Consider the following 26,535-nt stretch of genomic DNA (forward strand, 5'->3'; position numbering starts at 1 on the left):
TACAGATTCCCTTGGCTTCCTCTAAGTTCCAACAAAAATCCCACCTTCTACAGGAAGCCTTTCCCTAATCCTTCTTCAATCCACTGCCTTCCCTTTGCTCATTACTTTCTGTTTATCTTGTCTGTAGATTGTACACATTTATTTGCATGTTGCCTCCCCAACCAGATTGTAAAGTCCCCGAGGACAGAATATGACTTTTGTCTCTTTTTGTATTCCCAATGCTGAGTACAATTCCTGTCACGCAGTCCATACTTAATAAATACTGATAATGACCAATTTTTGCTTTGGAAAAAAAAAAAAGATAAGGATATCTATTTCTGCTCTTTCCTTGAAGATGGAGGGCCTATGGATGCAAAATATTGCATATATTGACGGACACTGCTCTCTATCAGTTTGTTAGCTAAATTTTTCTTCTTTGTTACAAGAAAAACCTCTCTAGATAGTGGAAAGCGAAGTGGGGTGGGAGTGAAGGGGAAGCTAGTATGTAACTGTGATGGATAAAAGTCATCCATAAAACATTCTTTTTTCTAAAAATAAACAAATTATGGGCAGCTAGATGGTGCAATGGATAGAGTACTAGCTCTGGAATCAAGAAGACCTGAGTTCAAATCTAGCCTCAAACAATTACTAGATGTGTGATCTGGGGCAAGTCATTTAACCCCAATTACCTTGCAAAAAACAATAATAATAGTAAAATAAATTAAGTAATTTGAATAAAACAAATCTCCATGGCCTCAAATCTATCCAAAACATATCATAAACTAGAAAGGTAAAATTTAATTCCCTTTCAGATATATGTGTATGTATGTTTCCTAATAAGAGTTAACATTCAAACAGTGCTTTATAGTTTCTAAAGTACCACTCTATCTCATTTGATCCTCACAAAACTCTATGAAAGAGATTCCCATTTTACAACAGAGGCATCTGAGGCTAAGACGTGCTCAGTTACTCAGGTTAGAGTCCTGACTCTAAGATCAGGCCTTTAACCATTGCTCCATTCTACTCCCTCATAAATGCTAGAAATGGTTTTTAGTAGACAACACAAAGGCAAAGTCTGAGTTTTTGGACTAAGGATAGGATAGTGTTAGCGTTTTACAGTTGAATGACTTTAAAACAGTCAATTTGACAGTGTCTACATCAAAATTAAAACCACATCTCAAAGAAGAAAACCATGTGTGTGGATGTGTGGGGATGGCGGAGGGGAAGGTTTTATTCATGGGAAAAACACCTGGGCAGGAGAGAGGTCCAAGGCTTCCTTTTCTTGCAGTGCTAAAACAAACCCACCCCCCATCCACCGAGGTGCTCCATGTGGCCACGTCTCCATACACATGGCTACAATAGGCATCCACCCTTAACAAAGACCCAATAAACTCCAAACCCTGCTTTATGCCATTCTGAAGAAATCCAGCCTGTCATCAATCTTCAGACAATGGGTCACTCTGACATCACGTAATCGCATTAATCTTCATTTGTCCGATCACATCCTGTCATTCTTATGCAAATGGGACATTTGAGGATGCAACTTTTCTTCAAGACAGGATGTGAGGGGCAAAGGGGAAGGGGCCTATGAGGCCCCCCAGGGCTGCCTCCCCCGGGCCCCCCAAGCCATCACTCCCCTCTCCTTGGCTTGTGTTTCCCATCAGAGTCAATGTGTTTGACATTCAAAAATGAGAGCAGCATGAGGTAAAACAATCTGATTCTTTAGCTCCCTGTATCAATTTCAGGGCTCGGAACAGTCACCCAGGACCATCGGCCCCTCTGGCTAAGCAAAATGGAAATGCAGCTGGCAGCCAAGGCAGGGAAGCCACTTCATTCCCCGGATGATTGCTGGGCACATGCTTTCAGGCTCATGATTTCCCAAGTGTCGGAGTGTGTGGGCAGGGGAGGGGGAAAGGGGAGAGCTAGGAATGAATGGAGAAAGAAATTGAAAGCCCTTTCCGTTCACCTTCCCGACCAGACCAGAGCCTAAACTGGACTCTGTCAAGATAGATTCATTCCAGGATAGCAAAGTCAAGAAATCATGAGATTATATAAACCTAGAGCTGGAAATTGAACTCCAACCCCCTCATTTGAACAGAGAGGGAAACTGAGGCTAAAAAACTGAAGGGACTTGCCCAAACAGTGAGAAAGGCAGGGGCCAGAGACAGGATCCAAAAGCTGGCAAGTATCCCTTTCCACTGTATCCTGCTGGTCTCCATTTCCACGTTTAAGTCTTTGCTTCCCCTGCCCCCTCTGCAATTTCCTCAGTCAAACCAGGTGGCAAAAACTGGGCTGACTGGTTTCAAAACAGGAAGTTTAATGGATTGTCTCTGAAGGGGTTTTGTTTCCACAAGCAGGTAGCCATTGGTCTACTTGCACTGATGCTCTCGTGTGACTGCTGTTAAGTATAAGATAGTCTCCACACTGTTTTGACACAGGAGGGGGAAAAAAAGCAAACAACAAAATACCTCCTATAATGGAAAAAATTCTCCAAGACTCTACATATGATTGCTAACCGGAGCTAGGGACAAAAAAGGCCTCAATTCTTGGCAAATCCAATTCTAAAAGTAGAGGCAGATACTCTTCATTCAGATCTCATCCACCTCTCTGAGTAGGAAAGCAGGAGCAGCTCTTAGCAGACCCAAAATCAGAATGATTTGTGAATTATGTAGATTCAAAGAAATTCAGAAAATATTTGTCTGATAGGTCTCTAACAGTATCAAAGACACCATGCTGGGGACTGGTGATATGGAGAGGAAAAGAAACCTAGGGCCTGCCCTCATGAAGCTTACATTCTACTAGGGAGATCAAGCACATATGAAGATAAATAAATATGTCAAATAATAACCTCGGGTGAATAGCATAAGCTTAAGTACCCGAGGCAATTCTCTAAAACCAGCAGTTGCAGAAAAATTGTCACTACATTTGGTGGAAGAGTTCTCATTCCCCATAAAATCATAGTTCCAGTTGCGATCACTTTTCCTTTATAAACATTACCTTATTTGAACCTTATAGTAACTTTGCAAAACAGGCACATATACTGATTTTAAGGATGAGGACTCATTTGATTTGAACTCAGTTCTCCCTGACTCCAGCTCAAGAATTCAACACAAATCCATAAGACTAGCTCTAGGGAGACTAATTTCAGAAAAGCCTGGAAAGACTTACATGAACTGATGCTAAATGAAGTGACTAGAACTGAGAGGACACTGTGCACAGTAACAAAAAGATCATGTGATGATCAACTGTCTTGGACCTGGCTCTTTTCAACAATGAAGTGATTAGGCCAATTCCAATAGACTTGTAATGGAAAGTACCATCTGCATCCAGAGAGACAACTATGGAGACAGAATGTAGATCAAAGCCTAGTATTTTTACCTTTTTGTTGTTATTGTTATTTGTTTGCTTTTTCATTCTCATGATTTTTTTCCATTTGTTCTGATTGTTCTTAAGCAGTATGACAAATATGTTTACAAGGATTACACATATTTAAACTATAATGAATTGCTTGCTGTCTTGGAGAGGCAGGAAGAGGGACAGAGGGAGAAAAATTTGGAACATAAGGTTTTGCAACGATGAATATTAAACTATCTTTGCATGTATTTGGAAAAATAAAGTACGAATAAAGATCAATTTTTCCACTTTAAAAAAAAAAAAAAAAGACTAGCTCTGGAGAATCCAAGCAAGATAGAATTAGTACAAATCCTGAAATAACAGAGAGCAATCTGGAGCAAGAAAAATGACTACAGACCTCTTAATAAAGGAAGATGCCAATCTCCACAGGCCCAGAACCACTTTCAGAACGTCCCAGAGTTGGGAAAGTTACCAGAAGCCCGGCATCTACAAACAAGAATTCTCTACAACAAACTCAACCAGAGTTATCTGATTTCCCCTTGAAGAATTTTGATGAAAAGAAATTAAACATCACCCTGGCAATATATTCTACCTTAGAGAAGTTCTAAGTATTAACGCATTTGTTCTTAGAGCAAGACTACCTCTCTCTGATTCCCCTCTTTCCAAGAGCATCCCTCTGGGACCAAGAAGAACAAGGCAAGGGAATTATGAGCTAGAGACTTAACTGACTTAGGATAACAAATCCGGACCAAGAAGAGATCTTTGAGACCACTCAGTCTACTCCCCTCATTCTATAGATGGAAATACTGAGGCACAGACAGGACCTGTCCCAAATCCTATAGGTATTAAGTTTCTATGGCAGCATTCTCAGCCAGGATTCTTGACTCCCAAGTCCAGAACTCTCTCCATTATGCTACATGGCTATGGCTTAATTAGGGGCACAGGGATCAAAGTGACTTGATGATAATGGGGGTTGGATGGACATGTGTCAGAAATCTTAATTTAAGGCAGCTACCAGGACTTTTGAAGTTTTTGTTTGTCCAAGGGAAACATCCCCCGTTTGTCCAACGTAAGGTAAGCTTTCCAATGTTCCCTTTCTTCCATGACATTCTCATTGTTTCAAACCAAGCAGGAACAGATTTTACACTTACATTCACCTGAAAAGTCTTTCCTGATGTCTAAAGAGTCAGCCAACTGGGAAAAGCCAATCAACAAGCATTTATTAAGGGCTTACTGCGTCCTGTGCTAACTTCTGGACATCTCTAAAATGAAATATCACTCCTTTTTTTTTTTTTAAAAAGGACACAAACCATCAAGACCCAAAGCTCCAAAAACTGAAATCCAATACAAGCCAGCAAATGCCTTAAGGCAAGCTACACTATGAGAGAAGTAATCCCATGTGTCTCAGTCTAGGAAGGAAAACACGGGAAGGAATGAAGGAAAAGCAATAATGGTGAAACCCAACAGGCAGCCTTTGGACAGCAATCCTGGATATTGAGCAATTCCCTTTTTCCAGACAGAAAGGGCAGCCCTGGGGCAGAAAGCACCAGGGGATTAAGTTAGGTGCCATCCAACCTCAGAATCTCCTTTATCAGGAGCAGTGGTGCTGCAATAAATAGAGCACTACACTTGAAGACAGGAAGCCCAGTGTCTGAATCAGGCTGTAGGTACTTGCTAGCTGTATGACTCTGGCCACACCACTTAACCCTCTCACATAGTGAGCACTTAATAAATGGTTGCTGATTGATTGATTCTTAATTTGGTATTTTTTTGGCTTTCGTGCACGACTCCTATGAGAGTTGGGGAAATGAGATTTTAAATCCCATTTCCTGCTTTGGCAGAGATTTTATATATTTCCATCTGTAAAAGGGGGGATAATCATAGAACTTACCCTAAAGGGTTAATTCAAAGATCAAATGGGATAACAAATAAAGTGCGTTGTAAATTATAAGTGCCAGCTATCATCACCATCACCATGTTCTTCATCCTTCTTCTCATTATTATTACTAATATCTTGGGAAGGCCAAAAGCTAATGTTCTTTAGATATAAAAGAGGAGATACTCAACAAAGACTTTTTGGGAAAATGAGAGTATCTACCTGGAGAAGTTTCTGCCAACACAGTTTAAAGTTGATCTATGATTTAGTAATAAATACCATAGAGCTACTTTAGGCATATAAAAAGGAAGTGACCTGCCTAGGGTCACAGAGCTGGCTAAAAAGTTTAGTGATAATAATGGTATTAATAATAATGTTAGCGAGCACTGACATAGTGCTTTATGGTTTGCAAAGTGCAAATATCATCTCATTTGATTTCTGCAATAAACATGCTATTATTATTCCCATTTTACAGATGAAGAAACTGAGGCAGAAAAAGATTATGTGATTTGTTCAGAGTCAGCCAGATGGTAAAACTGAACTCTGGTCTTCCTGACTCTAGGCCCAGTGTTCTATTCATTGGACCACCTAATTTCTGTCAAATGTAGCATTGGAATCCAGATCTTAAGAGTTATTACACAATTTTCCCTTTCTTTTAAAATAAATAAATCAGTAAAGCACAAAGCCTAGGAAACATATGGGTCAGTGCATTAGAATAGTTGCAGTGAAACAAAAGAAAAAAAAAAAGAAATTGGTCACAACAAATGACAGAGTTCATTTGAAATAAAAAAGACATAGAAGAGAAACTCAAAGGCATGTTAGCAAACTTTTTCAGCAATATTAAATCACACACAATGTCTGATCCTTTCTCTTCAGTCCTTAAATGAAAAAATAATCAGTAAATCATTTGGATAAAAAAGACCAACCCTGATTCTGGGAGCCCTGGGTAGTGCATATGCAACAGCATCACAGTGCTTCCTACCTTGTCAATCTTATCTGGGCGATTGGTAGCTGCCAAAATAATCACATCTTTGAGCTGTTCAATCCCATCCATTTCTGTTAAAAGTTGAGCCAAAACACGGTCTGCTACATTTCCGGCACCTGAAGAGCTAAATTAAAAAAATTAAAATTTAGTGCATATGTAAATAACATATCTGCATCCAAAAATGGGGAAGAGATTTTCATCATCTCTGAAACAAGTAAGTCAAACGTTCATAGTTTTGTAAAATAATCTTGCTGGACATTTTTCCCCCTAGTCATAATCCATTACTGGCCAGGAAGGAAGAAAATGGAAATGTATAAAATCTCTGCCAAAGCAGGAAATAGGATTTAAAATCTCATTTCCCCAACTCTCTTGGGAATCATGCGCGAGAGCCAAAAAAATACCAAATGAAGAATCAATCAATCAGCAACCATTTATTAAGTGCTCACTATGTGAGAGGAAATATACCAAGCACCAGAGATATAAAGAAAAAAGTCAAACCTTCTCTACCCTCAGGGAGCTTACAATTTAATGGGGGAGACAACACATACATATATATGTATAATACATAGGATATATACATAGCACATACAGGGGAAGACCCTGGCAACTGGTGGGGAGGAGGGTCATAGAAAGCCTCCTTAGGAAAGGGACCTGAGTTAGGTCTTGAAAGAAACCCAGGATTCCCAGTGGAGAGATGGAGAGGGGAAGCATCTTCTCAAGTTTGTTGTAAAAATAAAATGAAATTTCACATAAATATATGTATGTATATATATATATTTATCACATATATTTGTTTATTCATACACATACACAACATTAAAGCACTATATAAATGATAGCTAAAATCATCATTATTGAAGAGGATATAGGAAAAACCAACATACTGATACAACTGTGGAGATGTGAGTTGATCTAGCAATTCTAAAAAGCAATTTGGAATCGGATTGGAGTAGGAAGAGACCTGAGTCAGGTAGTTCAATTAAGAGGCTAATTAAATAGTTCAGACATGAAATAATGATAGGAAGATGGATAGAGAATGAATGGAGAGAAAGAGGAGTTTGTGGGGAGACAGAAACAAAATATGGCAAGTGACTGGATATGTGGAATGAGCATGAAGAAAAGAACAGGGCACTAAGGTTGTGAAGTTAAGACACTAGAAGGCTAGTAGTCAAAAACAAAATCCTCTGTTTGATGTTCAAACTCCTTTATAGCCTGGTTTACTTCTTTCATACCATATTATCCACAATGGCTTCCCAGCCTTCCTTCAAGTCCCAACCCAAATCCCACCTTCTATAAGAAAACTCTACTCATTCCCTTTCATCTCCTTTACTATTAGACCCTTCCCTCTATTAATTATTTCCAACAGATCTGTTGTACCAAGTGGGACATAGGCTGTCTTCTTCATTAGACCACAAGTCACTTGGGAACAGGGATTACCCAGGAATTTACCAAAGTGCTTGACACACAGTAGTGTCTAATAAATGCCTGCTGACTAGAATTACTTTGGACTGATCACTTAGCCATCATATATTCTATAAAACAAGGAAAAAGATACCTTCAGTAACATGATTTTTTTTCTGTATTTTAACCTTATTAGTTTGTTCCAAAGTTGAAACATCTTTTGGTCTTTGGATAAGTTGCTGTTAGTGAAAAACACAGAGCATGGAATGATTAAAAGTGATGGATTATTTCTACCCAGCACACCTTTCTTTTCTCCAGATCCAAAAGTCTGGCAAAACCACAGTGGATGGGGTCACTTCCTGGAGTTGCTTTATGTGTGCTGGGACCCTTATTAGGCAGATGGGAATTCTTGTTCCAGGGATAAGCAAGGAAATGAGCAGAGAAACTCTGTTTTATCATTTCCCCTTTGGACTCATGCCACCTGATGATAAAAGTCCCATCATTTCACATTGCAGTCTTGTAACCTTTGGCTCAACCTTAAACCAAGGCCTTTTTGCTGTGTATGAGGAACATCACAATATTTGCAATATCTAATTATTTACAGCTTTTCTTTGTGGAACTTTTTTTTTTTTTTTTTTAAGATCGTTACTATAATAGGATGTTAAAACTAAAAGGGGAAAGGAAGGAACACGTATTTATTAAGCACTTACTATGCGCTAGGTAAATGAAGACTTTATAAATATCACCCCACTGGATCCTAGCAACAACCCTGGGAGCCAGATGCTGTCATTTTTCCTATCTGACAATTGAGAAAATGGAGAAAGAGGTTAAGTGACTTTCTCAGAGTCCTACAGCTAGGAAATATATGAGGTTGGATTTGAACTCGGGCTTTCTGACTCTAAGCTCCACCAATTATCCAGTGGGCTATAAGCTGCCTCTAAAGACCAAACAAGAATAAATCCACAATTCACCAGAAACAAAATGGGTACCCATTGATCATGGAACATGGAAAAATGACAATACTATTAAAGAATACAGAACATATTAAGTGGCACAGAGTAAGCAGGAGAACAAGATGCACAATTAATAAATGAATGAAACAAGACTATATGGCCCCTGCAATTATGAATCTCCTAAACAACAAATGGTGAAGCACATATGTCTACTTTTTATAGAGAAGTAAAGGACTATGGGTGTATCAAGTATTACATACACTGTCTTTTGGGGGAAGTTTTGCTTGACTTTTTCTCTGTCACAAGAGCAGTTTCAATGGGAAAGGGAGGACAGGTTAGGTAATGAGAGACAAAAAGAATCAATAAAACTTTCTTTTTAAATAAAGACTAAATCCACAAATAGGCAGCTAGTTGGTGCAATGAATCAGAATCAGGCCTGGAATTAAGTCAGCTCATTTTCAGGAGTTCAAATCCAGACTGAAAAATGTACTAGTTGTGTGACTTGAGCAAATGATTTGCCTATTTTCCTCAGTTTCCTCATCTGGAAAATGATCTGGAAAAGGAAATAACAAATCACTCCAGTATCTTTGTCCCCCCCCAAAACAATGGGGATCATGAAGAGTCAGAGACAACTGAAAAATAACTAAATAACAAATTCTAAGATAAATCACTCCAAATCTCACTATTAAATCCCTCAAAATCATGACTATTTATTTAAAATTTGAGGAATAGCACTAGATCTTGTGGTAATCTCTTACACACCCTCATTTTATAGTTACATTTGAAATAGCCAGAGCACCCAGAATAATACTTCAACTGTCCTGACACCTCACTATCTATACAAAAAGAAGAGGAGCCCAACTTAGTCAATATATTAGAAAATTCAGGGATGGGGGCAGCTATATAGCACAATGGATAGAGTTCTGACCCTGAATTCAGAAGGACCTGAGTTCAAATTTGGATTCAGACACTTAACACTTACTGTGTGACCCTGGGCAAGTCACTTAACCCTAATTGCCTCATAAAAAGAGAGAGAGACAGAGAGAGAGAATTCAAGGGATCCCTATGTCTTTTCTGATATACTTTCTGTACATCTGTTCTCTTCTGATAAAAACCAATTCTGACCTATTTAGTCCCTCATTTATTCCAACCAACCATACTCTTGGGTATGTAAAAAAAAGATTAGATTTTAGAGCAGAAAGACCTTAGAGTCTATTCTTCCTTCCACTTTGGACCATGCTGGGCTTTAGAATAAAGAATCGGTTTTAGGGGCAGGACTTTTTCCACAGCTCTACGACAGGGCCAAATGAGACTACAAAACCATGAAACTTGTTTCTCCAATGGAGCATTATTTACAGTCAGAAATGGTTCACTGAATCCGAGGCTCATCCATTTGGATGGTTCCAAAGTAAGTCATGTAACAAGAAGTCACCTTGGACTGGAGCACTTGAAGCACAAAGCTCAGGACACCAGATAGGCAAAGATGCTTAAAGATGAGGAGCTAAGTCAGGCAAGGGATGAATGAAAGAGCCACAGAGCAGCATCTCTAGGACCCCTCTCTGAAGATTAGCCTTGCTAACCACCCTCCTCCTGATGTACCGAACCAGAGAGAACAAAAGAAGGAAATTCCCTGATACTATAGAGAGGTTTATAAATTCTCTTCATATCCTTACCTCGGGCCCCACCTGGAGGTAACAAGTTAGCATGACAACAGCCTTTTTAGCTTGTTCATATTTGCCTCGATTCACAAGTTTGTGACCTTAGATAAATAAATAATTTCTATTAAGAGATCCCTAGTTGACTTTTGGTTTCATCTTTTCCAATCCAAAGATCATGAAAAAACACAGAAGCAAACGGCGGTTCTATCACCCATTACTACCATCTCACATATCCCAACAGCAGACTTGTTCCTTGCTTTTCTCCTTACACTTAATTCTCCTCCATGACCTCTTTAATTTAGAGAAGCAGGCTTTCTTGACTGTCCTATCTCCTGAATCCATGCATTTTCCATGCCTGACCTCCATGTCTAGAACTCTCTCCCTCCTCATCTTTTTGTTTTTGGCTCCTTTTAAGTATCATTTATTTAGGTGTACAAAAAAAAAAAAAAAAAAAGATTCTAAAGTAGAAAGAGCCTCAAAGTTCTTCCTTCCATTTCCTCCATGGCTAGAACTTTCTTCCTCCTCATCTTCTCTTGGCTCCCTTCAAGTATGGGCTAACATCCCATATTCTACAAGAAGACTTTCCCCGGCTGCCTTGATCTAAGTTCCTTTGCCCTGAGATTATCTTAATTTATCTGTCTACAACTTGTTTATAGAAGATTGTTTATATGATGTCTCCCCCTCATTAGCTCCTAGAGGGCAAGGATTGTTTTTGCCTTTCTTTCTATCTTCAGGGTTTATTGGAGTGCCTGGCACAAAGTAAGTGATTAGTAACAAATGCTTTTTTGACTTGATTTGTTGACTTAACAGTACAACTCAATGGATCACGTGTTATAAACTGAGAATTTTATTCAGCACCTAGAATATAGTCTTCAGTACTTGCTAAATAAATGTGAAAATAATCACTCTCTCTTGATTAGGGAGAATTGTGTAGGAAAGCCATGACCTTGAAGATAGATTCTGTTTATTGTGGAAGAAAAATGTTCATGTCTATAAATCAAAGGATCCCCCTCTTTTTAGATCCATATTCCCTTGGTTTCAGAAAGCTTTCTTGAACCTCCTCTTTAATATGAAAGAAAGGAAATCTATTGTAGATAGGCAGGGAAAAAATAAAATAAGTCAATTTAAATAGAATCATACAGCTACTTAATGTCCCTTATTCTCTAGATAAGCTTCTCATTCCTCGTGGGGATCCACACCCCATATTAAGAACCACTGCTATAAAGAAATTTAAAAAGTCAAAGAATAACCTAGACAGAAGAATTTTTGAGGGAAAAAACAAATAAAAAATAAAACTAAAATCAAGAGAAAACAAAGCAATTACATAAATTTTATTCAAATAAACTTAATAAATTTATTTAAATAAACTTAATTCATTTAATAAAAATGGGATCTGAATAAAATAATATTTTATTTTTTAAAATAAACATAAAATTTTTATTTTGTGCTAGTACTAAAATCTGCCCTGGTGAGTCAAAGATATAAAAATAAATAACAGGCCTTCCCTCAGCATAGCATGCTGTAAAAGACACTGGTTCAGGATCTGGAGACTCTGATTCGAGTCTTCCCTTGGCATTTGTGTCTCCTCCCACCTTCATCTGGAATCCTAAAGACTTTCTAATTGGTCTTATTGCCTCACTTCTCTCCCCTCCTCCAACCCATCCCCTCACTTGGCTGCCAGAGATTCCCTAAGGGCAGGGGTAACCATATTCTTGGCTTGCTTAATAAACAACATACTGATTCCAAGGCTTCCAAGGTCTTCCCACTTTCTAAATCACGGGTTCTCTACCTTTTTTGTATCATGGGCTACCTGAAAAAATCTAAGTGCCTCTTCTCAGAATAATGTTTAGATGTATAAAATAAAACACATAGAATTTCAAAGAAAACAAATTCTATGTAAATAGTTATCAAAATAAAGACATAGGGAAGATGACTGAGTGAAAAGTTGCAGATAAGGCCCACTCTCCCATATATCCATCAGAAACAAACAACATCCATATAAATAATGATCAAAATTGTACAAATATGTATTCATATATTGGATTAAACCTATATTTCTGCTATCTTTAACACATTGGATTACTTGACATCTAGAGGAGGGCGTGGGGGAAGGAAGAGAAAATTGGAACACAAGGTTTTGCAAGGGCTAATGTTGAAGAACTGTCCATGTGTATGTTTTGAAAAATAAAAAGCTTTTTTTTTTTTTAAAGAAAGATCAAGAAATCCAAAGAAATTATCCATATATATGTTTTGAAAATAAAAAGTTTTAATAAAATATTTCAAAGAGATACTTTATATATATCAACATTAAAAAAAATCCAAAATCTAACAGTTTGGGGAAAGGATCCCACCAGGAAAACCAAACTGGATCTAAGTAAACACTGCTTAGAAACTGTCCAAAGGTCCCCAAAGCCTATATGCTTGCAAAGTACAGACAAGAATGAAGATTAGAGTCCTGAAATCATGAATTGGGAAGCCTTGGGGCCTGAGAAACTCAGTCATTTGACAATAACAGGGCAGAGGGTTGAAAGATCATAGAGTTCAGACCAGAAATGTTCAAGGAACAAGAAGAGTGAAATTAGCTAATCAGACAAGGGAAGAGGAAGATTGATGGGAAGAGTTGTGATGGGAGAGAGGAAGAGGAGAAATAAAAGTATTTAGACATGAAAAGCAAGCTATGAGTTACTAATCCTCTAGCCAAGGGATATAAGCAATCTGACTTGAGATGTTTCGGAAACCCTTATCTGAACCAGACAAAACAGGGGGACTAAAACTGCCAGCACTGTGAATTCAAGCACAGTAGGAAAGGGACAACATGGCAACAAAAGCACATAAAAAAAGGGTCAAGACCAAACACAGCTTGACCATTGGGAGAGGGGATGAAATCTGACACAAGGACTGAAGCTACAAATATGAATTCACAGAAGAAGATACAGAGCATTCAGAAGAAATATTTTATGTCAAGAAAAACCCAAGAGGTAAATGGAGAAGAGAATAACTTCACAACAGTAATAAGAGCTTTACAGCCAGAAAAAAAACATTTGGCCATAAGGAGTATAAGATTTCCTGGGGAATATGAAGAAAGAGATTTTAATAAAAGAAATAAAAGTGAATAAGGGCTCCAGATTAAAGAACTGAAAAAAAGAAAATACTACAAAATAGAAGATAGAAAACCTTTGGCCAAAAAAGGTTAAACACTAGAATGGAAATTCTCCATAAATTTGCACAGGGCCCGGCATGTAGTATGCACTTAATAAATGTTTATTTTTTGTTTTGTTGATTGAAATGAGAATGGAACAAATAGAATTTAATGACTCCATGAGACAAAAAAGAAATGCTAGAACAAATTCAAAAGGTTGGAAAAAAAATGAAGAAAATATGTATATTATAAAACAAAACAAAATGACCCAGTAAACAATTTGAGAAAAGGGAATTCAAGAGCAGGATTTCTTGAAATTCATGACCAAACAAAAAGCATGGATTTCAAGGAATCATAAATGAAAATTGCCCAGATCTATTAAAACAAAAATGAAATGAAAAATGAAAACAGAATCTACCATGACTTCCTCAAAAAAGACCCCAAAATGAAAACTCCCAAGCCAAAGATGAAAAATAAAAGAAAAAAAAAAAAAACACAAGGAACCAAAAGGATCAGCTGGCATCATTCAAGACGTATAGGCTTAAAAAAAAATCTTGGACCATAATTCCAACAGGCAAATGACAAAAGGCTTACAGTAACCAAGAAAAAGACCTGCAAAACTGACGATAATCCAAAGAGTATGGGAAATATATCTGTATTACAAAAGAGAGTATTAAAACATTCTTCATGAAAAGAGAAGAATTTAAATATACATTTTGAAATTCATACATGAGTGATAAGAAACCTAGGAAAATAAACACAAAATGTCCCTTTTAGCACACTTTAATATTTGAACAATTGGAAGGTACTTACTTTCTACTGAGAGAAGAAAAAAAGGGTCTATTTAGAACATTAATTTTTTTTAAGAGTCAGAGAAAATTAAATTGAATAAAGAGAGTGTCTGGGAGTAGTGTTTTGTTTTGTTTTTGGTATGTTTTTATGCTTGAAAAAAAAAGAGAGGGGCAGCTAGAGAGTGCCAGTCCTGAAGTCAGGCAGACTAGTTAAATTTGACTTCAGACACTTGCCACTTGCCATTTACTAAACTGTGCGACCCTGAGCAAGTCACTTAACTCCAATTGCCTCTCAAACAAATAAAAAAATTACAAGAATTTTTCATTTCTTCCTATTTCAGACCAATCCCTTTCTCTCCTAATGCCCCTCCCCTTAACCACATTAGTCAAAATGCCTCCTGGGTGGTTTGGCTCAATAAGGACCTGGTTAGGAGTGACAGGGACATATAAGAAGTGACCAATGTGGAGAGTTGAAAGAAATTGTTTCAGTTAATCCTATGAGTCAGTTCTGCCAGTAGGACAGCCCTCTCAGAGGTTGTTGTAGGAAGCTGCCTATAACCCAAGGTGGAAATTTAACAAATCATGAAGTCTTATTTGGATGTTTCCTCTCTAACCCAAGAAAAATGGATCTGGGAAGTTGAGATTATGTTCTAATGTTTATTTGTTGCTTTGTTTTCACAAAAGACCCTTCCAGACTGGTTATTAGTGGCTTTTTAAATTAAACAGCCCCACTTGGTAGTCATCAGCGATCTCAAACCACATTAAAAGATTTCCTTAACTTCAAGTACATCCTACTGTATTTTATAATCCTGCTCTATTCTGTGGCAGTGAGAGAAATGTCCCTGGACCATGTTGAAATATGTTTCAAGTGTCCCATTGCCTTTCACCTCTGGTCCAACCACCTGGATACTCATCAATTTTAGCATAACTGTACTAAAGATGCTCTCTCCCACCCCTTTTTTGTTGTTGTTCACCATAATAAAAGAGTAATGAGCAATTAAAAAAAGAAGAAAAGAGAGAGAAAAAGGAATATACTTAATTCTCACATTTATTTCAACCCTGCAAAGCATTGTGTTATAATTGGTTTTACTTTTACAGATAAAGAAATGGGTCAAGAAGAGTTAAATGTCTTGCCTAGGGACACATAGCTAGTAAAAGTTTAAAATAAGATCTGTGTTCAGATCTTCCTAACTCTAAGTCTTATCATATAACTCTTATCAGCTACACAAAAGCATAACAGCTTATATGTCACAATAAGCTCAAAATTGATCCATCACATTAATATAAAGGATACTACCATTTTTTAAAGTAAGAAAATACAAGAGAATAAGAAGATGGTGAAACTTTTCACAATTATGACTAAGAGAAAAACTCTTGACTAAAAAAGCAAAAATATTGGAACATTTTTTGGTCCTGGGGCTGAGAAATGGAGCAGACTGCTAGGGTAGAAAGTTATATGACATTGTCAAATGAAGTGACTATATCAAATAATTTTGATTTTCTTTTTCACAAGGGAGAGTTCATTCACAGTAGAGTTTTTCCCCTTTTCCTTCAGCAAAATCTATGACACAAATACAAAATATATGAATAAAACCTATGCTTTTAAATGATGAGGGCAGTACCAAAGGTTAGGTAAATGTGAGTAAAGAGCAAAATTCAAAAGCAATTTCTTACTTCACTTCCTTTGCCGTTATTGTTGTTGCTGTTATTATTGTTATTGTTATGGTTACTTTAAAACTTTTCAGAGTTTATCAAAGATCCCTGGCCAGACCTTGCTCTGAAGAGACTCTGGTTGGGCTCCATTAAGCTTATTTCCACTTACAGACATCAATGACAAGCAATTCCAAAGTGTTTTCAGAAAATAGCTATATCAAGAGACTGCTACTAAAATTACTAATTATCCTAGAACTTATGGAAGCAGCTTTCCTTGGTTTGTGTCAATCTATGAATGGCAGAAATGCATTTATACATATTCTTTCTCTCAATATTATTAACAGCATTTCCTATTGCAAAGGATCAAACTATTTCTGCAATCTCTTACTTTATAGATGAAGAAACTGAAACTCAAAGATGTGAAATTCACTTTGCCAAGATCATCTAAGTAGAAAGGACTCTTTCACCTCTAGATATATAAGTGTTGCTGTTGTCGTTAAATCATTTTCCAGCATGTGTTTGTGACCCCATTTGGGGTTTTCTTGGCAAAAATACCAGAATGGTTTACCATTCCTTCTCCAGCTCAGTTTACAGATGACGAAACTGAAGTACACAGGGTCAAATGACTGCTCAGGACCAAGTTAGATTTGAACCCAGGAAGAATCTTCCTGACTCTCGGCCCAGAGTTCTATGCATTATGGCACCACCTAGGTAACCTTTAAAGTATTTTCCAGCTCTCAATTTTTGATCCTAGGAATGCTAATTAAAAAAAAAAGACAAAATTGTTTTCTCTATTTCTCAAAATCTAATTTTGCTTGTATAAAGAAATTCATAAAAGCTTCCATAAATAAAAAAATGACTAGATTTTACTCAATTTTACAGATTATAACAGCCAATATTTTATCTTAGTGGCAGATTGAAATAATAGATATATTAATGAATTTAAAACTTGGGGTTCAAATTCAGTCAATTACTATTATTTATTTCCCTAGAAAATTCACTAAAGTTTTCTATGTCTCAGTTTCCTCACTTATAAAATGGAATAACAACTACCCTACAGGATTTTTTCTGAAACTAAAATGAGGTATCTCTAAAGCACAAGGAAAATTCACAAGCAACGCAGAAATGAGAGCTATGCTTATTACTATTTTCAGGATGATTTTAATACTTTCAAAATCCTTTCATAAAAAGTATTCAACTGGATTCTATTAGACATTTTGCTAAAAGAGCATTGGGGATAGTAGCACTGTCCCCAGGAAAATAAACTATGTCCCTTCTCCAAGGTGCACAGACTTCTGAAGTTAAACAGAGGCAGACAAGTTATGATGCATTTATACAAAGTCCTGGTCAAACATCCCTTAGAACTCCACTAAACAGGCTCTTTCTTCAGGCCTCATCTGCAAGTAGGACAAATGAAGTTTTGTATAAGAACCAAAAACCTACAGTGCTTTGCAGAAGTCACCTTTGAAAAAGTCCTTCCCTTTGTAAAAGGGGAGCAGGATTAGTCCGAAAAAACATCCCTCAGTGTTGAGATAGTGTCATTTTAGGACTGGTCATATGGGTGTAATCTGGTTGTGATCTTTTTTTTCCTGGAAGTCTTCAAGAGGACGTGGCATTTTTTTTAAAAAATGAAACCCATGGCTCATCAAGCAGCCTAATATTAGTCAGAAATTTCCTTTGTGTTGTTTTTGTTGCTTTGTATGTTTTCCCAATCCATCTGGTTTTCCATGATATTTAAAATTCATTTAGTGCCTGGGGAATTTAGAATCCCCTTGGTGCTCATCACTGTCTTATGAAATCCAGAAAATGTTATGACCATGAAAAACTCAGCACGAATATTTTTAAAAAACATAATATACCTTCCATCAGCACTTCACAAACTCACCTTCTTTGAAATCCAAGTAATGCATTTTCTTTTCAAATTACAAACACTTCCAAATCATCCCTCCACTCCCCAAGAGGACTCCTAAAACTTAGTAAAATAATTAAGCAAAACTAACAATATAGTGACTTCATCTGAAAGACTACACAACTTTCCACATCTGCAATACCACTCCCGACCTCTCTATTTTTAAAATGTTGTTTTTTTAATTAACAGAAATCTATTTTCTCTCCCTTCCAACCCCCACCTCACTAGAGAGGAAAAGAGATAAAAGGAAAATAAATTGCTTGTAACAAACATGGATAGTCAAGCAAAACAAATTCCTTCATTGGTTGCAGAGGGGAAAAAAAGTGTGTGTGTTAGTGTGTATATGTGTGTTAGTCTTATTCTACACCCTAAATCCATCACCACTCTGTCAGGAGGTGGGAAGCATGTTTCATCATCACTCCTCTGGAATCATGACTGGTCCTTTTGTTGACTAGAGTTTCCAAGTTATTTATTTTCACTCTTACTGTATAAATTGTTTTCCTGGTTCTGCTCATTTCATTCTACATCAGTTTATAAGTCTTCAAAGTTGTTCACTTTTATAATGTTAATGTTACAGTATAAATTGTCCTCCTGTTTCTGCTCATTTCATTCTTTATCAGATCATCTAAGACTTTCCACGTCTTTCTGAAGTCATCTCTTTCCTCATTTCTTGCAGCACAAGAGTTATTCTATCATATTCACTTACCACAACTAACAAATCATTCTTCAATTGACTGCTATCCCTTTAGTTTCCAGGGTTTTCTGGCCACCACAAAAAGAGCTGATATAAATGTTTGTTCATATAGGGCCTTTTCCCATTTCTTTGATCTCTTTTGGGTTTCAGCCTAGCAATGATGTATCTGGATCAAAGGGCAAACACTGGTTAGCAATGTTTTGTGTACAATTCCAAACTGCTTTCCACAATGGTGATATCCATTTGCAGATCATCTAAAAGGGCATTAATGTGTCTGTTTACCCATAATCCCTTCAACATTTATCATTTTCTTATTTTGTCATCTTTGCCAATTTGATGGGTGAGGAAACAGATTCTTGGGATCATTTAAATTTGCATTCTTCTAATTGTAATAATTTGGGGCATTTTTTTTCATGGGACTTTTAGAGAATTTTTTTTCTTGAGAACGACCTATCAAACAATATAAATTTGTAGCTTAATTCAGATTCTAGTGACCATCATCTTTACTAATTCCTTTGATTTTCTCCTTCTTTGCTCAATCACTTGGCTTCTAGTCCTATTCTCCTTTCTAACTCCTACCTTCATACTAAGGGAGAGAGTTCAACATACATGTTGATACTCACTTCCTCAATCTTCTCAATTCCCATGACCTACTCCTCCATTCCAGCTAGAACAGAGACAGTCACACCCTTCATCTTGCCATCATTAATTTTTTATCATTCCATCTTCCCCTCTGGCATACAACTCTCAATCGTCTTCATCTACATCATGACTTCCAATCCTTCCATCCCTCGGGTCTTTTCCCATGACCTCCAGACTGGCAACACTCTCCTCCCCTTGACCCTTAGTAAACTCTTTCCTATATATTTGAATTTCTTAACCTTTTGTCTTACTGCCAATCATGCTTTGCCAAGCCCCAGCCTTGAATTCACTCTTATGGCTTCATTCACTCCTATTCTTAAAAGCTACATCAACATGAACAAGATCATGAAACTCTACTTACTAGATCCACTGCAATTTGTTGCACAGTCTCACCCAAGTCCTCACTGCAGCAAGGCAGTTCTTTTACCCTACTCAACATTTCATCCCTCTATATACCTCTCATAGCATTCCTCTTCCATCTTCCTCTCAGCTAAGGATCTTTCCTCACTTTTAGCTTAAAAAAAAATGAGGCCATTACATAAAGAAGTGGCCCTTATTCCAAGGCAAACCCCTCTACATAAATCCTTAAAACTCATTTCCTCCTGTCTTCTCCAACTGATTGCTCATAATCACAATCCCTAATCTCTCTCTTAGTCTTCAATGTCTTCCTACCTAATGACTCCTTAGCTGCCTAAATAGGTGCCCTTGTCTTTTCCTCTATCTTTAAAAACCCTCATTTGATCCAATCAGTCCCAGTAGATATTGGCCCACAGCTCTCTTCCTCTTCACAGGTAACCCTTCATTAGAAAGCTACTTATTCCTACCACTTGCCTACTACCTCCTAGTCCTTACTTCTACTCTCCAAATCAAAACCCTCTGAAATATGACTTCATCATTCAAGTGAAACTTCTCTCTTCAAAATTACCAGTGATCTCTACACTGTCTGGAGACAAATGACTATTCTTTTACATTTGAGGTTCCATGGATCATTGTACTGAAGACAAAAGATGATTTTCTTTTAATTGAACAAAAAAATTAGGCTGTAAGCATATCCTCTGTTTGCTCAAAGAAAGCATCTCCAGGATGGGTCTGATAGTAGCTAGGACAAGAAGGATAATATGTACTTCATCTTCCCACATGATTTTCATTCTCTTAACTAGAAAGTTCTGTATTTTGAAAACTTTTTATTCCATGAGTAACAAGGATAATGACATCTACTAAAAGACCTTTTAAGTTTTTAAGAAAATTTAAATTAAATCAAATTTCTAAAAAAAATATGTCTGGATGATTGTGGCAACAGTTATGTCTGGGATTTGGGTCTGACTGTAGTTTGTGTTGTTGTTGTTGTTCAATCATTTTCAGTCATGTCCAATTTTTTGTGACCTCATTTGGAGGTTTTTTTCAGCAAAGATACTAGAGTGGTTTGCCATTTCCTTCTCTAGCTCATTTTATAGATGAAAAAACTGAGGCAAATAGGGTTAAGTGACATGTTTAGGGTCATATAGCTAATAAGAATAGGAGTTAAATTTAACTTTAAATCTTCTGGAACTAGCAGTCTATGAGCTGCATTACCTTACCCCTTCTTCTTAGATCACACATCCACACACACACACACACACACACACACACACCACGACACACACATACACCCCTGAAATTTCTACAAGTCCCTACTTAAGACTCATAGTACATGAGATGAGACCAAATCATCCGCTTATATCTCTCCCCTTTGCAGAGCTATCAATTAGTAAGAGGAAAAGCATCTCTAGAAATGCTGTCATTAAAAGAAATAGACAAGAGAGACTAAAATCATGGAAAGTCATCTGGAAAGTTTTGCACTCACCTTGAATAAGTCACAAAGGGAAAAGGACAAATCACATAAACAAGTGTCCACTTGAATGTTTTAGCATGATTAGTATGAACACAGGAAATTGGTCTCAAAGGACTGCAGATGGTCAGCTTCTTGGATGCATTTGTCTATAGTGCAAACCAGGTCCTATTTCTAACAAGAGCCTTGTTGATTTTCCCATAATGTTTAAAGTTAGATGCTTCATATGACAGTTCTGCTGTATGCATTTTTCTCACATCTGGTTCATATTTGCTCTTTTTCAGGTTCTAAAAACAACTGTCTCCAATGGATCAGGAAGACAGGGGTCCATATTCACTTCTCGAACAAGCAAAGTCTGGTGGGTGATTTCTTTTTCCTGATCTGTGAGGTTAAGTTGAGCCATTTCCTTCCTTAAAATACCCTTTAGTAATTCAAAAAAATTTGGAGAATCCTAGCTATAGGCAAGCTAGCTGACATGGTGGATAGAGCCCTGAGCCTAAAGTCAGGAAAACCTTAGTTCAAATATGACCTCCGACACATTAGCTATGTGTCCTGGGCAAGTCACTTAACCCTGCTTGCCTCAGTTTCCTCATCTGTAAAATGAGCTGGGGAAGGAAACGGCCAACCACTCCACAATCTTTGCCAAGAAAACCTCAAAGGAGGTCATAAAGAAACTGAACAACAACAAGAGAATTTTAAAGAATGAATTTCAAGTAGGTAGTTTCTGCTTCTTTTTCTTAGGGAAAAGTGCTTCTTAATCAGATATTTATATACAGAAAATTCTATCCAAGAATGCCTCCAGGAATTTGCCTTGTACTTGGGGGAAAATAAACAAATAAACAAAATATGATAAAAAAAAAATAAACAAAATAATTTCTGAGGAAAGAGATACTATAGCTAGATTAGGTTTCACTTAAGAAGGAGCACCTAAGTCTGAGCCTTCAAAAAACCCAAGAATATCTTGAAAAAGGAATGCCATTTTCTTAGAAGTACCAAGATCACATCTATTGCCATTTTTAAAATATTTCTGGAAAAAAATAGGAGAAGGGAATAATCATTTATGTAGTACCTACTATGTGCCAGACACTATGCTAAGTATATGTATATGTGTATATAAGTATATATGTAAAGTGCACTTAAGCATTTTATACATACCACCTCATTTGATCTCATTTGAGCGGTACCTGCTCTACCAATCCTCCCATTTAGAATGTTGTTTTTCAAGATTTTCCCTATTTATGATAGCTGTAGTATAAGCTTATCCTGACTAGGACTTCTAGTTTCTTGAATTCTTGCATTATTGCTTACAGTAATTTTTTTTTTTCCCTTTAACTTGAAAACTATAATTTTGGAAACAATATTCCTGGGTATTTCCAAATTGGGTTTTTTTTTCCTGGAGTGATTATTTTCATTTTGCTCTCTGTTTCAAATAGTTCAAAAGAGTTTTCTTTCAAGATTTCTTCAAATATTACATCCATGTAATCTTTGCTTCTGTTTCTTTGCTAAATTCTCTCAGAATTTAGATGGCTTCAACTACATCACAATTACAATAAACTCTGACCCCTTGACTTGAAAACAGGTTCAAACCTGCAAATTTTTTGGAGATACTATGGCCCAGTCTATGACCCCAACCTTTGGGGTTCCTTCCCTACTTCAACAATGGTTTTGAAGGAGTCTAATAATTCTTAATTTTCTTCAACCTACTTACCAATCAGTTTTTTAAATCTTATTTCATTCTAACATTTCTTATTATCTCAGGAAGCTACTGCTAAGATGTTTTAGTCCATGTTATTTTTCAGGGTTCTCCTTCCACTTTTTTCCTTTTCCTAGCTCTTATTTCCCTTATAATTTTATTTTTCATGTCTAACCGCTATGTCCCCAGTCTGAGCATTCCATGAGGGCTCCTCCTTGCACAGTTTCATTTAATGCACCACCATCTTGAAACACAGGTTACAAAAAGAGAACCATGAGAAGACCCAACAGTAGCATTTCTTACCTGCCCCTTTCCACGGCTAAGGCATCAAGCTCATCAAAGAAAAGAATTGATGGCGCCACAGCTCGAGCTTTCTTGAAGATCTAGAACAGATATTCCAGTGAGCTCAAACATTAAGCCAGAATCTCTGACAGTCACATTCCTCCATTCACCACCCTGAAACTCAAACCTCCCCCCCACATACACACAGTGCCTACCATACAGTAGGAGATTAATAAATGCTTGCTGGACCTAGCTTTTAGCATGGAAACTAAAGTCATAAGTAGCCTTTTGTTGTAGTCAGGAAGTGAAATTAGTATTTAGGCTGCTGTGGACATAGAATTTCATAGCTCATCTAGCCCTCACTTTATAAAGAAGGAAAGTCAGGTCAAGGAATGAAAATGTGATTTGCCCCAAATTACTGAGATAGTCTCGGAGCTGGAATTTGAACCCAGATATTTTGATTCCTCTTTCTACTCTACCACCATATACTCCACAGTATGACTTTAATATTTAAAGCCAAGGCAGATGCTTGAACTCAGAGATTTATTCCCCATTCAAATCTATGAATGACTAAATCTCAACTATGTACAAGGGACTAGGAATATAAAAACAGAAAGAAAAACAGACTAAGACCTTTAAGTTTACATTATAATGAATGTAAGGAATCTAATGAACTTTTTGAAATTAATGTAATCAGCAACCTGTCTATGACTTTGACAATAACTTCCCTGAATTCTCCACCATGCTTTACCCCATGTGCTTCAGAATTTCCTCTAGGATTATTGTGTGGCTATCAAAGAGGTCCACTTGTCTCATGCCATTCTAATTAGGAGTTATTTTAGACAAAAAAAAAAAAAAAAAGCCACAAAATGTTTCCATTCAGAATACTTAGAAAAATAGAAAGAGACTGGGATCTACCAAAATGAGGTATCTAAATATATAAAAATTGCACACCCAACAATAAAAAATGCACATGACTTCCAAGGTGTGCAATATAGCAGCAATGAAAAACACAGCCATGGTCAATGGCAAGTCAAATCAAGGACTGAAAGGATAACCACACATACACACACACACACACACACACACACACACACACACACACACACACAGAAAAAAAAAAAAAGAAAGAAAGAAAGAAATAGACCCAAAATGAAGGGACAAAGGTCCAAAGTAAAACCAGATCTGCTTAGGGGAAATTCAGGACACCATTTGTGGGCAAAGAGAGCAGGGCCATTGATGTCAATTCAAAAAGGATTGATAGAAACATGATCGATGGCCAAAGCAAATAAAAAGAGCCAACTAAGTGGCCCATGGGATAGCATACTAAGCTTGGAGTTGGGAAGCCCATAAATTCAAGTCCAGCCTTGGGATACATATTAGTTGTGTGACCCTGGAAAAGAAACATAAGCTCTGTCTACATCAGTTTCCTCAACTGTAAAATAGGGATAATAATAGCACATACTTCCCAACCTTCCCAAGGTAATAACCATGATTAAATGAGTTAACAAAATGCTTAGCACATATTAAGGACTTTTTAAATCCATCTTTCCTTCTTTCCTTCTCTTCCTTCCTTCCTTCCCTCTGTCCCTCCATCCCTCCGGTCCTTCCTTCTTTCCTTCCTTCCTTTTCTCCTTCCTTTCTTTGTTCCTTCTTTCTTTCATTCCCTTATTCCTTCCTTCCTTCTCCCTTCTTTTCCTTCCTTCCTTCTTTTTCACAGGAATGAAATCACAAGTCCAGATCAATCAGAAAAAATATAGAGACAAACAAATATTAGCACCATTTACCTCTCTGACTGCTCGTTCTGACTGACCAACATATTTATCCATTAATTCAGGACCCTGCAAGAAAAGAAAGCATTAAATGGTTAGGATCTACAAGTTCAAACATTTCCTTCCTGTGATATGAAGGGAAATTGTTGGTATTTTGTTTCCACTGGGCCTTGGGGATGCCTTAGAGTAATGACACTGTATATATCATGGACTACTACATTTTTCAATATATTACAGTGAAGCTGGTGCCCATTAAATACACACAGTATGGTCACGAGATTAAAGACTGGAAACATCTCTTTGGCATCTGACCCCGAATGCAAGAAATTCTGAAAACCACAACTCGAAAAATATTGGTTCTTATGGCATCACTCTGTATGAGGTAAAAGCGCACTTGATAAGCATTCCCTGGTCTTTTCTTCCCAACCTCAACGAAAAGAGAAATACTTCATTCATCTAAAGTTTACTTAATTGGAAACATCAACTTTCTGAAATACGTCAGGATCCAAGAAGGAAACCACAGAGGTCTCTCAGAAGCCAAAATAGATGTTACAACATGGGTGTACTGAAGCCCGTACCCTTTAGTACCAGGAAAGACCCTCGGGCCCTCATTCAAAAGGAAAGTTACACTCTGGACACAGAGTTCTCATAAACTATGGTACCCTTTAAGGGACTGTTCTTTTTATACAGAGCAGTTTCGTGTATGAAGGGGCAAGAAAAGCACCTTTGTATAAAAAAAGAGTGAAATTAAATGGGAAAGGATGTAAGATATTGGCTCGGTCCAATGAACATTTTGATGCCTGAAAGTAGGAAAAGAACTTTGCTTTAATAAAAAATTGCTAACATTTATAAAGAAAGAGCTTTCAGGAGGATTTGAGCAATTTGGGACAGAAAAGTATTGTGGAATAAAGACTTACAGGAATGGGAAGGAAACCAGCATTTATTAAGCACCTAGGTGCCAGGCACTATGCTAAGAGCTTTACAAATATTACCTCATTTGTTTAAAATGAGATTGTGAAATATCTAGGATGTTGTCTCATTTGTATAAAAGCAATTTGATAGCTTAGGAGGCAGAAAAAAACTTTTATTTTCTATAAACTGGAGATACAAGAGTATATAGAAATAGATTCAAGGCCACAAAATGAGAAGGTGTTTTCCTTTCAAGCACTTTAGAGCCCCAAGATCTCAAGGTCTTTTAGTTCATTTGCATATAACAGTTTTAAGAAATAAGAAAGTAAAACAAAAAAATGAGAAACACAATTATTTGGAACTGGAGTGTAGTTTTTAAGAGACCATTGATATAATAAGAAAAATGTGGTTGTTGAAGTGAAAAAAATAATTAATGGCTGAGCTCTAAGAGGCTTCGATGTAAGCCACTAAAAAGGATAAACAGCTGGGGCAGAAAAGGGAAGGATAAGAAAATAGGAGAAGATCAAAATCAGCTTTATTGGGACGGAAAGATGCTAAAACAGTGAGCTAACAGAAAGCTTCAGCTACATGGGAAGCAACAACCACAGAGGACTGGGCCTGATAGTTCCAATAGCCCTTCAGCTGTCCCTGGGAGTACTTACAAGGGACTGGTAATTTCTGTTGTTCCCTCTGGCTTGAGAATACCACAAAAAGACAGAGAACAAGTTGTGCAGCTACTAAATAGGAAGAGATGCTAAGCTTTAAAGGGATGATTCCCAACCATGGTGACTGAAGAGCTTGGAAGTCAACCTAAGCTATTGTGCATGAAGCTCTATTTATTGTAATTGAACTGGACAATACAGCACCCTGGTCATACCAAGCTGGGCTAGCTTATATTATTCAGAGAAAGCCAGCTTGATGAGCTTTGTAGCAATTTGGCTGCTCTAAAAATTAAGACATAACACTTTCTCCATATCCCCTTAAAAGTGACTGTAATTTGAGTGAATTTATAAGTGA

General features: G+C 37.1%; 1 protein-coding gene across 5 annotated transcripts in view; it reads right to left on the bottom strand.

Moving 5' to 3' along the window:
* AFG2A (AFG2 AAA ATPase homolog A) overlaps nt 1-26,535 on the bottom strand; it is a 240,830-nt gene that overhangs the window by 164,285 nt on the left and 50,010 nt on the right. For all 5 annotated transcript variants that reach the window (XM_074273696.1, XM_074273698.1, XM_074273697.1 and 2 more), the window contains exons 12-14: nt 24,625-24,678; nt 22,859-22,938; nt 6,192-6,318 (exon numbers count right to left, since the gene is read on the bottom strand). In XM_074273696.1, coding sequence (XP_074129797.1) covers nt 6,192-6,318; nt 22,859-22,938; nt 24,625-24,678 — 261 coding nt within the window. The remainder of the gene's footprint in view (nt 1-6,191; nt 6,319-22,858; nt 22,939-24,624; nt 24,679-26,535) is intronic.

Source organism: Sminthopsis crassicaudata, chromosome 6 (genome assembly GCF_048593235.1).
Source record: "Sminthopsis crassicaudata isolate SCR6 chromosome 6, ASM4859323v1, whole genome shotgun sequence".
NCBI lineage: Eukaryota > Metazoa > Chordata > Mammalia > Dasyuromorphia > Dasyuridae > Sminthopsis > Sminthopsis crassicaudata.